General features: G+C 46.0%; 1 protein-coding gene across 1 annotated transcript in view; it reads right to left on the minus strand.

The window, feature by feature from the left end:
• The window catches only part of IGF2 (insulin like growth factor 2), a 28964-nt gene extending 18450 nt beyond the window's left edge, over positions 1-10514 (minus strand). The window contains exon 1 of the mRNA XM_090032502.1: positions 10185-10514. Coding sequence (XP_089888628.1) covers positions 10185-10283 — 99 coding nt within the window. The 5' untranslated portion in view covers positions 10284-10514. The remainder of the gene's footprint in view (positions 1-10184) is intronic.
• Between the last annotated feature and the right edge of the window lie 4476 nt (positions 10515-14990).

Here is a 14990-nt window from a genome sequence, read left to right on the forward strand (position 1 = left end):
GACAGATGACTTTGGCTGCCACCACTGAATGCATCTTTACATTTGATATTAGCTAATCACAAGGACTGACCCTTGAAAACAAGCCCAAAAGTTGGGTTACAAAGAAATGCCTAGGATGAGAGTGACAATCCTAATGCAATCATGTATCTCGCATACCAAGTGTCAGAGTGAAATTCCCCTCGGTAATAACCAACCTGCCTCTAGAGCAGACTAATAGCAATTTAAAGCAGCTAATATTCGCTATCGAATTTCCATTAAGATTTCTCTCTACAATGACCTGTGGCAACTTCCTCTCTTCCAGTCCTAGGCCTCTGAGCAGAGACTGCCAAGCTTGCATGTATGTGTGCACACACACATACGTGCATGCACGTGCAGGTGAGAGACAGAGCCATGGGGAGACTGGACACTTTTAGGGGTGATTAGTACGGACCTATAATAAAGACTGGAATTAAATTAACCAACTCACCTCTATTTGTTTGTAACCTAAAACAAAATTTCAAACCAGATCTCTCAGAGGTTAAAAGGACAGTGGGTATTAATCCCCATCTCACCAAGTCTCTGCTTAAGATGGCCAGGCTTAGCAGGGTAGGGCTTGAATACAATCACATACAGGTGTACTGTACGAGTAACCCCACTGAGTAGTGACTCGTACTTTCTGGGTGACTTTTGGCAAGTAACTTGACTTGTGTCTCAGTTTCAGGATCTGTAAAAGGCATAGTTATTACCACCTCACAGGCAAAGCCTAAGTCCATGCATAACTTGAGCCACTCTAATACCTCAGAGATGAGCACCAAAGGAAACCTAAAAATAGAATAGTGACAGCAGTTGCTAAAATCAGGTCAGAGTTGAAAGAAGGAAAAAATGTCAAGATGGCCACTGGAATGGAGCAATTTTGACATCTAAAATTTCAAACCGCCAGACTTAATGACAAAAAAAGATGATATATTTATGTATTCATATGGTCTTCATAACCACAGCATCCGAGCGACTTATAATCATCATTAATGGATATTCCTCCCTTCATCCCTATGAGACAATGTGGTTTTATCTTTGTTTTACAGATGGCGAACTGAGGCACATGGTAGATTAAGTGACTCGCCCAAAGACATCTGTGAATGAACCTGGGAATGAATTCAGGTCTCCTGAATCCTAGCATGGTACTCTGTAGCCAGCCTTGCTCCCTACTTTCTAGCTCACCCGCTAGTGACAGAAGTATCTAGATCTTATAACCAGGGGTCTGCCCAACTCAAGGAGGTGGTCAGCCAATTTCGTGACAAGATCATGGGGCTGGCTGCCATTTTCATGGGCTGATCCTTGTGGGACCCCTCCAGGTCTCTGATTGGCAGAGGGGCTCTGGCAGCCCCACCCCTTGCTGCTGATTGCTTCAAGGGTTGTCCATCATGTGCCCCCACACCTCACCACTGCAAGGGCTGTCCACCATGTGGCTCTGCTTGTTGCCACTGAATGGTGGAAAGGGGTGGGGCCACATGACAGGCAGCCCTCTCCACCAGTCAGCCATCCTGGGCTCCCCTGTCTACCAGCAGCCCCCTTCCCTCCTCCCCGCCCCCGGTGAGCTGCGCAGCTGGGCTGCAGCACCATGAGGACTGCTGGCTCCCTCTGGGGCACCACCATTTAATTTTCAGTAAGTTTCTGCCCTGCAGATTTTGCAGGTATTGCCCAATTTCACAGGCAATGCCAGATTTCACAATTTCTGCAAAATCCATGAAATCACGGTCTTGGTAGGTCCCTACTTATAACCCTCGCTGGTCATTTTAGAGCAGACAAAGAAGTAAAAGGTAGTTTATCAAGTGGGGCAAGCATCCAGAAGGAGTAAATATGATAGTGAGGGGTCTCAGGATGCTTGTCCCACCCAATAAACTGCTTTTTACTTCTTTCCCTGCTACCTTTCTCTGGCTATAATATTTGAGTTGGTATCAGATGAACTAAAACCCTAGCTTCGAATGTCTCTGAACTAGATCCATGATGCAGGGTTCATCTCCGCTCTGTTGGGATCTCCGTCTTGCATGAAGACATCTTCTGGTGAACCAACAAAAGGAACAACCCTCACCATAGTCTCATGTATTGGTCCAAAATACATCCGGCCACAGGCGGATAACATCTATTGATGCCTGCCGTTATCCTGGCCTGTACTCACATGGTCCTAGCCTGTTTGGTCTGGCAGCGCTCCTAAAACGCTCCTATTAGAAGATGCAGTAGCTCAGCCGAGACACTTGAGCACCTTAACAAATGGAAATTCAAACAACAAAATATTTACAACCAATGCTTACAGCATTTGACCCTAATCCATTAATCAACAGGAACTCTGCTACCAACTGTGGGTACAAAATTAAGGGTCACTTAGAGGTGTTTGGCTGGCATTACACTTCTATCAGGAAGCACCAGGGATATCATTCCATCATTTCATGCATCCTCCCAACCTGGTGCTTTTTATCACAAAGAGCCTTTAATCTACTTTTAAATGCCTAGGAGTGCAGGCCAGACCTTCCTGGCATTACCTCAGCACTATCTGTGCTGCTTCACTCCAATCCGTGGTGTAGTGATGGTAATCCCCCCGTGACACAGTGATAATTATCTTCCCTCCTTTTTTTTTTTTTTTTGGAAACATGGATTCCGATTACTAACAGCCCAAAGCTTAACTTAAGTTCGCAGTTCATCATTAGGGCAGCAGATATACAGTGGCACTTGCCTATGTACAAGCTGTTGATACAGGACACTCAAAAATCCCAATTAACACCACAAGGCTTCTCAGCCTCCTCCAGAGACAGCCAGTTCCCAGAAGGGGCCGTCTCAGTCATATGTCTGGTAGACCCTGGCAAAACCTAAAGCTCATCAGGTTGATTCAGGCCTGGGGCTTTGTTTGTGGCTGAGGCCTCAAGATCTTGGAAGATCCCCAATAAAATCCTCTCCTGACCCCCGAGGCTATATGATTTAGTCTGCATTATTACATTGGGTTGCTCTTTAAGACAAAAACCGAGTCCAGCGATGACCAGCCAGACCCCTGTCTCTGCTCTGAAAGACACCATGCACAGACAGCCTGACTGCTGTACCACTGGGAGAGAAGTCATCTCCAAAACAAAAGAGCTAGCTAACCCAACGCATAAGCCACTCTCCCTCCCTCCACCCCACTGCTCACCAGTGAGACTTCCTCCTAGACATCTACTTCCAGGACCAACCTAGGAAGAACAGAAAACCCTTACTCTGCAGCAAGTAGAGTCAGCTGTACCCATAGCTCCCTGGTATCCCCAGTTTAACTTTTTACCAGTCCTCTGTCCTGTTAGGGGTATTATCCACACCACATGGGAACTCTCTTTCTCACATGCATATCTGCAAGACCACTATCTTCTATGAAAAGATCATCATCACCCATGGAGTACACTACCTACATCACATGTATCCATGACTGCACTGGGTACCAAGTGATTTTTAACTCTGCTGATGTCTCTCTACTTTAATATAGAATAAGATGGGGCACTAGACCCTAGAAAACTACACCCATCCCAGACACATACTGGGAGAGAACAAACACATACCAGAAGAGCACGATTTGTCAGCAGTGCGATATCTGATGCTGGAGGGACCCTGATGCACTCCAGTCCTGTGGAAAAAAACTTCAGCTCCTTGAAAAATGCCTCCCTCTACAGACTTAAATAGCCCTGTTTCTAATGCAAAATCACCTCCCATCCCTTCCCTCAGCCAAGGGAGGAGACAATCAGAGTAAACTCACACCATCAGTTAAAGTCTCTGTCCTAAAAATGACTCTGGTATAGAGCGCCTTTTAAGTGGCCTGCATAAAAGCTGTGAGAACAGAGATGGTACTGATGCTGTAATCTAAACCAATACCGATATGGACATGTGCGATCCAATGAACTGCTTTGTCTCTTATTCCTCCTCCCACTTTAAATGCTGTCTCTTTCCAGTGTTCGGGGTGATTTTCACCTTGACATATTTTTTTTCTCTCCAGAGAACAACGTAACAAGAAACCAGACAGGAAAGCAAAATGCATATTTATTTACTACCTGGTGCTGCATTTTCTCTCTAATGAAAGCAGCTGCAATTCAACACAGCCCTACAGATCTTTTACTTATCTGTTTTGCCATATTGATTCTGTGGACTACAAAGGAAAACCCAGCAAGCCTGACAGCATGGCAAGTTCTAGATGGGTCTTTTTGACCCCTGTGACATTGTCACCTGCAGAGCATGCCTTAGTGATCTCTCAGTTTACTCTTTCCTACTCCCCTCCTATCTTAAAAAGGACACAGGTCTCATAGGTCTTTTCCCCAAGCGCACAAATCCTACCTGCTTCTGGCCACTGCACCCCTTTGAAAAAGGAAGCTGTAGCTGACAAGTGGTTTATAGGGAAGCTCAAGGTTCAATTCCTGCCTCTGCTACTATTTTGCTGTGTGACCATGGGCAAGTTCCTTAATCTCCCTGTGCCTTAGTTTCCCCTGTGATTTATCTGAACTGGTCACAACAGGCAACAGTCCTTTTCTGCATGTCTATATAGGATCTAGCACAATGGTGTCTGTAGGTGCTAACTTAATACAGATAAATAAGAACTGAAAATGGCCTGTAACAGTCAACCTCACTGTGGCGTTTCTCTGCCTAAGCTGTAGTGAAAAGCGTTCAGGAGCAAAGGGTCTTATGGGCTTTTAACTGAAGTCTCACCCCCAAACTCCAGGCCCCATATTCCCTAGAAAAAACCACCCGTTTCTTTCTTGTGAAGTAAGGTGGGCTTGGCTGCATATAACACTTTCCTTTTGCCTAGACAGCAGGTCACTTGCTTTAGCAAGCAGTCTGAAAAGGAATCAAAACATGATCCCAAAACAGTATTCTCTGGTAAAAGCCCACATTTTACAAAAATCTCATGGGCATGAACCAGAGCATAACTGTAGTTATATTTCATAGCGTAGTGGCCCTGGAGTGGCCAGGCAGTATAGCTGTAACATTCATTGCTGATTCCTCTCCTTTTCTTCAGTTTACTTTCATGTCCCTGATCGTTTAGCCTTGCCTTCTTCCCCACAATGTTTCAACACCATCAGCAAAGGAGCAGTTCCTCCAATGAGTAATTCCTGCCAACCAATACATGATGCCAATACAACACGTGACAACCTCAACTGAAACAACCAGAGGGACTGAGTGGAGAACAGTGGTGCCTCTAACTCAGGACCTCTTGGAGAGGCAGCTCGAATAGAGGCCTGTTTGTCACAAATGCAGACCCACTGGACCACTAGGTAGGAGGTGACAGGTTACAGTCAGTTCACCCAGACTGATTAATCCCTCATCGCTCAAGTGAATCAAGCCCAGGGCTGCTATGAATAAGAGAGTTCAACTGTCTGCTTCCCTGACACTGCTAGTGAATAAGCAAGGAGGAAGCAGAGGCCAGACAGGTCATGAATCCTGTTCAGTGGTAGCATGCCATTTACCTGTCTGTGTTTCAGCTGGATCTATTTATGTGGCTATAATCCTACAAAGCCCCCGGTGCAGATGCCCTGCATGTGGCTAAAGCTGCTCTGGGGCTGAAACCAGAGCAAGTGATACTGCAGACTCTCAGGGTAGGTAACTGTCTGCATAATATCTTGCACCGTGGGCTCCCAAGGCACTAATGCAATATAATTAATAAGTTACCCTGGTGCAGCACATCCACAAGGGAGGGTTTGGATTGTTGCAGCAGCATTGGCAAGGCAACACCAGTGCAACCTTCAACCGTTTTGTGAAAGGTTATTGGGATTTTGAAATTCTCTGAAAGAAAATTCCCCCTCTGTTCCTTTTGTGCACTCTGGATCCTGAGATGACAGAAATACCTGACGTGGCTGACTGCAGGCTGAGCTGTGAGAAGGAGCAGGAGCTCAGTCACAGCCCTGGGTCTGGCCTTTTCTATTGGAATGACAGCTGTTGGCACCTCCCTGCTCAGCACCATAGCACTCTGGATTGCCTTTGGGAAACACCTAGAAATCCTATGCAATTGAATCAATCTAGGTTGCCTTCCTGTGCCAAGGTGCCTACACTGTGACACCTATGTGGAAGTGCTTACAAGGCCAATTGGGATCTGACCCCCTGGGACCTATTCACAGGAGCCTACAGTTCTGTTAGCCCCCTATATCCTGAATTAATGCCATAAGCACCAAATCACTCTTCCTCTCTGACAGCCCCTTTTCACCCCACTCACAGTACAGACGAGACTCCTGACCCTAAGCCCCTGATCTTCAGAACTGCTAATTGAAGCCAGAGCGAGAATGCAAGAAATAAGCACCTCCCAAAGGCATACTGAGACTCAATAGGCCCCTTGGACAGAGATGAGGTCATGACTCCAGAGACCAGGGTGAGTATTTGGAAACTATTAGAAGATGGAGGAAGAAGTCTCAGCTAATCTTTGGGACCTAACCACTGTGGGTCTGGGTCCAATACCTGTAACTCAATATTGCTATTAGTGTTCTGTCACACTGATGGCTCAGGAGAAACAGGGCTTCCTTCTACACTGAAGAGGAAGACCTCAAAGACCTACATCAGATCACAAAGTGCTGTTATCAAGGAGGCCTGGAAGTAAAAAGCTGGAGAGAGTAGATTCATTGTGATATCATCTATGCTTCTGAAGGGTCCTCTATGCAGCTCTCATGCATATGTATGGAGAGAACCAGAGCTGCCAACTCTTCATGCCTGTTGGTAGTTTCTTAAAGCCCCAGCTACTGGAACCCTGTGATAGATAGAATTGTGATTCTCATGGAATCACTTTAAAAGCAAAATGAAGCTGCTAGCACAAGCAGGAGAATAGCTTGAAACCATGAAGCCCAATGGCTCCAAAGCCAAAAAGGCAGATACGACACCTAATTTACTTTTTAAAATACTATGATTTGAAGCAGCCTTGTGATTCTTGCTTCAAAGGCTTTATAAGCCTGAAGTTAGCAACTCTGCTCCTACCTCTAGCTCTTACTTTCTTGTCTTAAATGAGGAAATATGCTTCCCCAGTTCTCCCCTGTGTCCTACACTGGGGAGGTCCCCACCATACCTCCCACACTGGGAAGGGGGGGGCGGTGAGGACCCCTTCTATGGCCCCTAGCCCTGGTGCTGTTCCCCTCTGCTCCACTCTGGGTGGCAAGGAGGAAAGCAGTGCATTCAGCATAATACTAGTTTTTCCCATTGAGGCCCACTGTAGATGTGGAAAAATCAAGCTAGAAAAGGTGAATGGGGTATTCAGTACCACTTACTCACTTCACTGGGGAGTAAGAGTGTATTGCATGAATGTTGTTGGTATGCAGCCCAGAAACCTTTGATTTATTGCATGAAAAAAAGGAAATGCAATCTCGCTTAACTCTTCTAAAGACAGTTGGCAGGGCCCAAGGAAGGGATTTAAGTCAATTTTAGTAGCCTCACTTAACTCCTCTCTTTATTTTTCCTCTCCTTCTCCTCTGCATTTGCTTTCAAAACCTGGAGTAAATCAGAAAAAGTTAACAGCAAGTTAAGCTGTTAAATCAGAAATTATGGTGATTGGAGTTTACTGGCATGTGATATTCCCACAACACATTAAACTTGCTCTATGTCTTGGCACAGCACAGTTAACCATTTCAGTCCCATTTCTGCGCACATTTCTTACTTCTTTTCCCTCCCCCACCTCCCTGAAAGAGTCTGCTGAAGCCAACATCCCCCTTCCCCCTTTAGACACAGAAGCCTTTAAAAGCAAAGATAAAGTAAAGTAGGATTTAAGAGGTTAGTCCCAAGATGCAAACGAGCAGAGGGCAGGAGGGGATGGGCGGCTTACAGTGCTGGCTTGTGATCCTGGAAGGCACAGGCTTCTTGGACCCTCTAAAAATAAACTCTCACCTGTTGTGGTGTTTTTTTGTTTGTTTGTTTGTTTTTAAGTAATTGCAGCAACCCCTCTCCTATGATGCTCTGTTATGCATCTGGGGCCTGATCCAAAACCCACTGGAATTAATGGAAAGACTCCACTGACTTAGCTCTAAATGTGAACCCTAGTCAGTGATGAAGCCAATGACCCTTCCACAGAGGTCACGGTGAAGGCTCATCTGTAGAAAGCATCAGGACACACTTCTCAGTTTTAAAAATTTTTGTGGGGGGAAAAAAAACCCTATGTTTTTGCCAGAAGAGAGGTGGGTTTTTTTATCCCTTCACAGAAGTCAGGGTAGCCCCTTTGAAAGGTTGAAGTGAACTTGTATGTGTCAACAAAAATGAGATTTATAGCTCTGACCCATTCCTGTAACCAAAATTGTCAGTTTTGGTCCAAAACAGTTCATTGAATCTCCAACGAGAAACATCACCCTGCTTTACTACTGTGGATTATGAGGTTTAGGTTTTTTAAGATGGAATCACCCTCACAAAACCTGAGAACCAGACTCCTCAACTCTCCTCTAAATCAACCAATGAGAGAGAAAAAAATCCAGTCCAGTCAAAAAAACCCAAACCTCCTTCTGTTAGTCTTGGCGTCCCAAACTTGTGCTGGTGTTGGGAAGAAAACTACATATTTTGTATAGGAAGTTTCAATCTTAGGCTTTAAAGCAGTGGTTCTCCCAAAGTGTCTATTTAAAACCACCCACACAAGCCTTATTTTTACATTTGATTGCTCCATATTTTCCTGAGTGAGACTAGTATATCAGAAACCCTTTCAATACACCACTGGCTGGAAGGAAGGCAGCCACATCTGCTGGTACAGTTATGTTAAATCTAAGTTTCCTCATGTGCCCCAAGTCCCTGCTGCTCAACAGAGTGCTAAACCTTTCCAAGTTGCTCTCTTAAAACAATTACTGTAGGGAAAAACAACTGGGAAGGAAGAAAGAAAGGGGGGAAAAAAATAACTTCACACAAAGTCAAAGGCTCTATGCCAACCATTAACTCTCTCTCCATTTTGGCTTCATTCTCTTGTTTTTCCTCTCCAAATTGTTATTCCTCTGAGACCGAACATGCTGCAGTGTTTTTCAGAACAGCATTTAATAATCTCTCTCCAGTCTCTGAAGCTGAAGAACTGCATGTCCCTTCCACGCAAAGCACAATCTTGTCATTCCCTTACCCCCCAAGCGGCTGGAGAAAAGTCACCAGGACTTAGTTAGAACAGGGCTGTTTCAGGTTTTCTCTAGCAGCCCGTACGTGACCCTGCACGGCCCCAGATAGACTAAAAACGAGATCCAGATTGCCGCAATCTGGGTCCACCTTTGCCTGCTGTGACTTGAGCCCCTCTCCTCCGCACACACGCATGCACAGAAGGGGACCTGAATCCTGAGTCGCCAAATGCATGTTGCGGTGCAACCCCATTCATAATTCTCCATCCATCCATCCATCCACCCAGCTGATGCGGCTTCTCCTACGGTTGGGGCTGGCGTTGGGGCTGGGCTCCCCATCTGCTCTGGAGCGGTCCCCGCGCCCACAGAGCGGCGCAGCATTGCAAACCTGCTTCCTTCCAGCCCCTGTCTAGGAATCCCGGCGTGGTGCCAGTGTCTCCATTCATACAAGGACTCAGGAATCCTGAGTTTAAGAGTATCGCCTGCCCATCCCCCTCTGGTGACAGCTCCTCAACTCAGGGGACAGCAGGGCTATGCAACACCTCAGGGCTGCTGAGGGGGAGCCAGGCTCTTGGCAGAGCCCCCAGCCCCCTCCAGGGGTGCACGGGGTCCCCTACGAGCCCCAGCTTGCAGGGCAAGCCATGCAGCTGCTCCCCCTTGCCCCGCTCCGGGGCTGGGCAAGGCAGGCGGCGTTGCGCGGGGTCCCCCTAGCGACCGCCCGGGGCAGCTGCAGCCGGGAGGCACCCCTGGCTCCGCAAGCCTGGGCTCTTCCCCCCTGCCCAAGCTACTAGTCGATCCTGTTGCCCGGTGACTTTTTGCAAGCCTCCCCCCTGCCAGCAACTCCCTCTCTGGAGGAGGCAGCCCCGCAAAGCAATGCAGCCCTCCACCCCACAACCTGGGTGCAGCCATGCCTGCACAAAGCAAAGACCCCCCCCCTTCCCCATTTGATCTCTGCAGGAGAAGGGATCTTTGCAGAGCTGTTTGCAACCCGCGTCCTTCCGTGCCCTCGGCGCTCACATGCCCCCCAGACACACCGCCTGGATGGCAGCTTTGCAGGAGCTGCGCTCAGCTCGAGGGAGGAGGGAGCCCTGCTGCCCCCTCCCTGCCCTGGCCCTGCAGGGGTGCTGGGGGCAGGCTGGCAGGGGAGCTGCTCCTTACCTTGGGACTGCCACTGCTCCTTTCAACTTCTTGCGTGCAGCCCTGCAGGAAGGCTGGGTGCCTGGGGCACTCCTCCATGTGCCTGTCTGCTCTTGACATTGCTTCTTTTCTCTCTCTTGTCTCTTGCTTTGCAGACTAATGGGTGTTGGGGTGTGTCAAGTCCCTGCTTCAAGAGGATGAGGGGGTTGGATGGTGATGCTGATGGTGCTGATGAGTCCCCTTTGCTTGGCTCTTTCTTGTCCAAGAGGCAGGGCTGGTGGGGCTTGGTTCTCCCAGCTGCAGCTCTACTCTCACTTAGCTGCTCCACAACTGAGGAGACAGGCTGAGAGCTCTCACTGCCCCTTCTTATATACATCCAATGGGCATGCTCTACTGTAAAAAACCATCAAGGCAACTCAACCAATAACCTTGCAGAACTTATCTAACCCCTCGTCGTCCCCCCCACCCTTTCCTTCCCTCCCTCCCTGCCTCCCTCTAGTGTAGCCCTTCCTAGCCTCACTTGAAGGGAGAAAAAAGTTTTCAATAACATGGTTTCATAGTATGCTTCTCACAGAGAGTTTGTGGCTATTGCTCCATGCAGACAAATTCTCTCCTTGGGTGAAGGGAGAGCGCGGGGGGAGGGGAGGGGGGGAGGGAGAGGTTTGCTTTCATTTCATTTCATGCCTTTTTTTTTTTTTTTTTTAGAGCTAGGTAAAATGAGCAATAAGCCTGTAAGCAGATTTTTTTAACATGGTTTTAATGGTTATTATTTTATAGGGAATCATTCTAGGGCTGTCAAATGCTCTAGTGGGGCTTCAGCATTTCATCCCAGATGTGGGAGGACGCTTGTCTTTGTGTTCCTCGGCAGTGATTGCATTGAATTTCATCAGTATTCCCTGTGGGAAATGAAATTCAAATATCAGCTCAATCATGACTTTCTTGCCAGCTGTTACCAGGTAGTAAGTCCAAGTTGTTCTTTCTGATGGGGAAGAAACACCAATTTTCCGCACTCTTTGTCCACACGGCAGCTTATATCTCCTCACAGGTGTCTGTTTCATCCTGAGTCTCACTCGCACAAAATCCTCGAGTCTTCTTAATTTGATGAAAATTCCTCTCTTGCCCCCAAATAAAACCTCTTTTTCATGTACTTTTATTTTGAACATCTGAGTTTTCACTGTTGCTCTCACAGGATTGCCTTCCAAATAACTTCTCATTTAAATACTAGTTTCAGTGATTAAGGGAGGTGATTTTCAGACAGGAAAGAAGCTGATTTGTGAGGCAGGCCATTCACTTACAGTTACTTCTAGATCCAAGTGACTTAGCCCATGCTGGATTTCAGGAGAGAAAGGGTCAGTATGGGGTGGGGTTTACAGACTCTGGTTGGTGAACAGTTAATCATTCATAATTTCCTGAACATCCTAGGAATCCAAAGGCAAGTGTGGGAACATTAGGTATCCACAGCAGACAGATACAGTACAATCTTTGCCTGGTGCTTTATGCAGCCTCTCAGAAGTCATCTGACAGCTATTCTTGCCTATTCAGTCTAACCAGCCTCTCCTAATTAAGGTCCCATTGATGCAAATACTAATGAACAATTCCCTTTAAGCCATTGTGACTTTACTTCATGCTTCAAGTTAATCATAGGTAGTAGATTTAGGAAAGAATTGGATCTAGCTGTATGATGATGATCTCCCCAGGAGTCCCAGTGTGCTAGGTGCTGTATATACACATGAGCAGTGGGCTTTGCCTACCTGTGCTTTGGTGGAAGGTATGATTTCAGTGGGAGTTAGACGTATTCTCAGACCAGACACAGCAGCAGGATGAGCTGTACAAGACCCTTGGGAAACCTAGCCCTTGCAGAAGCCTGTGCTGCTGTGATTTTTCTTGATAGGTGACAACCATCATACGCATGTATTCCTGGGTTGCAATCACACTTCTGATTCCAGCTTAGCCAGACCTTAATAGACAAGTTGAGAACAGGAATACAAGAGAATTCACTTGACCAGGTTCTCTATTAGTGTTCAGATACTGAGTAAAATTAAGTAGACAGCAGATAACAGTCACATTTCCCTGTTACTCAAACATTCTTAAAATAGAAAAAAATACAACAACTTTTTTGTGGGTTCTTTTTTCTTTGAGACTTAGAACTGGCTAGGGGTGCACCCAAGCCAAGTATATGTAAAAAGATTGCCCCAAAGAATTCAACAATATTCTGAAGAGGGCAGAGGGGCTGGTATTTTTCTTTTAGGCTTTTCACCTCCAAAAGGAACACATTCCCAGCTCTCAAGATCTGTTCATTCACTAAACTATATTCTTAATTACAACATACAGGCCTATTTTTCTTTCCATATCTAGGCTGTGTCATTGTGTTTCAGCCCAACCAAACAATCCAATGCCAGTGCTGTGTCCTTAAACCAAAGATGTCAGAAGAAGGAAAGGGGCATGGTGCTGATAAGACATACGTGCAAACAAGATTTATAAAATAAACCTGGCGCCTAAAGTTAGGATCATAAATCCAAATTGTGGCATTTAAATCACAAACTGATTTTTCAGAAGCTCTAAAGTCCCAACATGTTTCAAGGAGAACTGAGCTCAGCACTTTTGAAAACCAGGCCTCTTTATTTAAGCACTGAAATATAGAGAGAAGAATCTCACTTGAGATTCCCAGGTTTGAAAATAAGCCATGCATCTTTGCACTGTACCCAATGTAGGAGAGAAAGTTGTTTTCTTCTTAACAAACTAACCTTCCCTGTTTAAAAAAAGCAATCACCAAGTGAGGGTCTGTAAGCTAATGAAAGTAGCACTGACTTCCCTTCCCCCAACTTGTCACAAGCACCTCTTCAGAGTAGACAAAAGAAACAGAAAGAGGGTGAGAGGGTTAATCTCCCTAAGAGAAAAAAACCAAGTGATTTTCCAGTAAACAACTGAAATAGCAAACAATGAGAATGAAAAATAATGATCAGAAAAAGGTACAGCCTAAGGAAGAGGCAATCCCAGAAACAGAGGTGTCTCTGGCTCAGTGAAAACAGCCAGCATTGTGATGCAGCTTCATCATCAACAGAATAAACCCCACAAGTTGCCATTAGATCCACTTGTGTTTGTGCCTTTGATCTTTTAATTGCTTCTTAGTTATCCTTCAGTGCAAATAAATAGTGCATTGTGTCAAGAAAGAGGAGAGGGAATAGAAGAGAAAGAGACACAAAAGAAAGAGCTGTCATCCAGAAGAGAAAAGAAGCAGGTTATTTTCCCTGCTTTTTAAAGAAGGGAGTATGTTGTGTATTTGTGGGGCAGGCTTGGAAACCAAAGCAAAATAAAGAGAAATACTTTAAGCCTCAGGCAAACAGCATCCTTCTAGTAGGACGAAATGGTGGAGTGGGGAAAACAGATTAGCCTGATTGAGTTTATTCCAAGAGAGGAGTGGAACCGAGCCCTGTGATAGCATTACAGTTACAGCTACCCCTCATTTAAACTTGGAAGGTATAACCGCCACCCTTCATTTAAGATAGTGGTAAGAAATAATTAAACTCCTTTTGTAGAAGCAGATAACTGGAACAATAGCAGCCTCCACCCCAGACAGGCTCTTGTCTCTGTGCAAAATAAAGTCACATGAAATGACAGGGAGGCAGGAGAAGCAGGGCAGAAAAGCCAAGGACACAGTCAGAACATGGCCCTGAGAGAGAGAGCTTTTGAGCTAAGTGCTGACGGGAACCTGGCTCCGAACTGTGAACAAAGACTCAAGTTGTCTGAAAAGGGCTAAATGGGTATTTATGCATTCTTTGTAAATACATTGGACTGCCTCAAGGATACACCTGACTCCACCATCAATTTCTCCTAATAAAAAACAGTGCACGAGACCCTGAATCTGGACAGTCTTGTGAGTCAAAAGCAGTTAGCACTGGTGTGAAAAGTGGGAGTGAATTTCGAAGGAGTGAAATTGTGAGCAGGTATTTCACACAAAGGCAGATGGAACAAATTATAGGAATGCTTGCAGAAACTTGACATCATCAGCTGGGATTAAAACAACACTTAAAAGCAAGAGCTGAACATTTTTTTTCCAAAGGAATTAAAGCAAAGGTTTGAGAGCTAGTCAAAAAGGGCTGTGAGATGGCCAGGAGTCGGAGAGATCATCTGTGCTGGTGTGGTAGCTATAAAGCATACAAGCAGAATGGGAAACAGGATGGCAAAACAGGTTGAATTGGCAAGATGGATTGATGAGGGGTCCAGCAAGAAGGTTTTCCAGGAAATGTGAAAGGTCAGAAAGGTTTTGACCAGCTTGCTAACTGAGAGGGGCTGTAGCAAGGGCTGAAGGAGGTAAAATCAGGTCCATTAGAAAACCACCTGGTCACAGACCACAGTGGAAGTCACTCCCTGTATATGAAATTGCACCAGGTAGGGAACATTCATAAGAGTACCACTTGCAACACTTGTCTACTCCATCTGCAGTGTACAGAGACCAGAGAGGGAGGGTCATGTTGTCCAAACTCAGGTGAGAGGAAGACACCCTGGAAAGTTTCTTTGCATTCAGAGACTCATCATGGGCCATATGAATAGATAGACAAAAAGGAGGTCCCTCCTAGACGGTTTGATTTGCCCAGGTCTGATAGTGCTGCAGGACTCACCCCTAGAATAGAGTGAGGCATTTGGACCTGGTACAAGGCCTTGCTATGTGATGTAGAGCTGGCCATCAATACGAGCTGCTTAGGGCACAGCCCTAAGGCTGTTAGAAGGAGAGGGAAAGTGGTGGCTGATTTCTAGTGCCAGCCTACCTCAGAACCCAGATAGGTCATTCTGGCCCACCACCAGAAAACATTGCTGACCCCAACCTAA

This window comes from Crocodylus siamensis, chromosome 2, assembly GCF_052110815.1.
Source record: "Crocodylus siamensis isolate JL-2025a chromosome 2, ASM5211081v1, whole genome shotgun sequence".
Lineage (NCBI taxonomy): Eukaryota > Metazoa > Chordata > Crocodylia > Crocodylidae > Crocodylus > Crocodylus siamensis.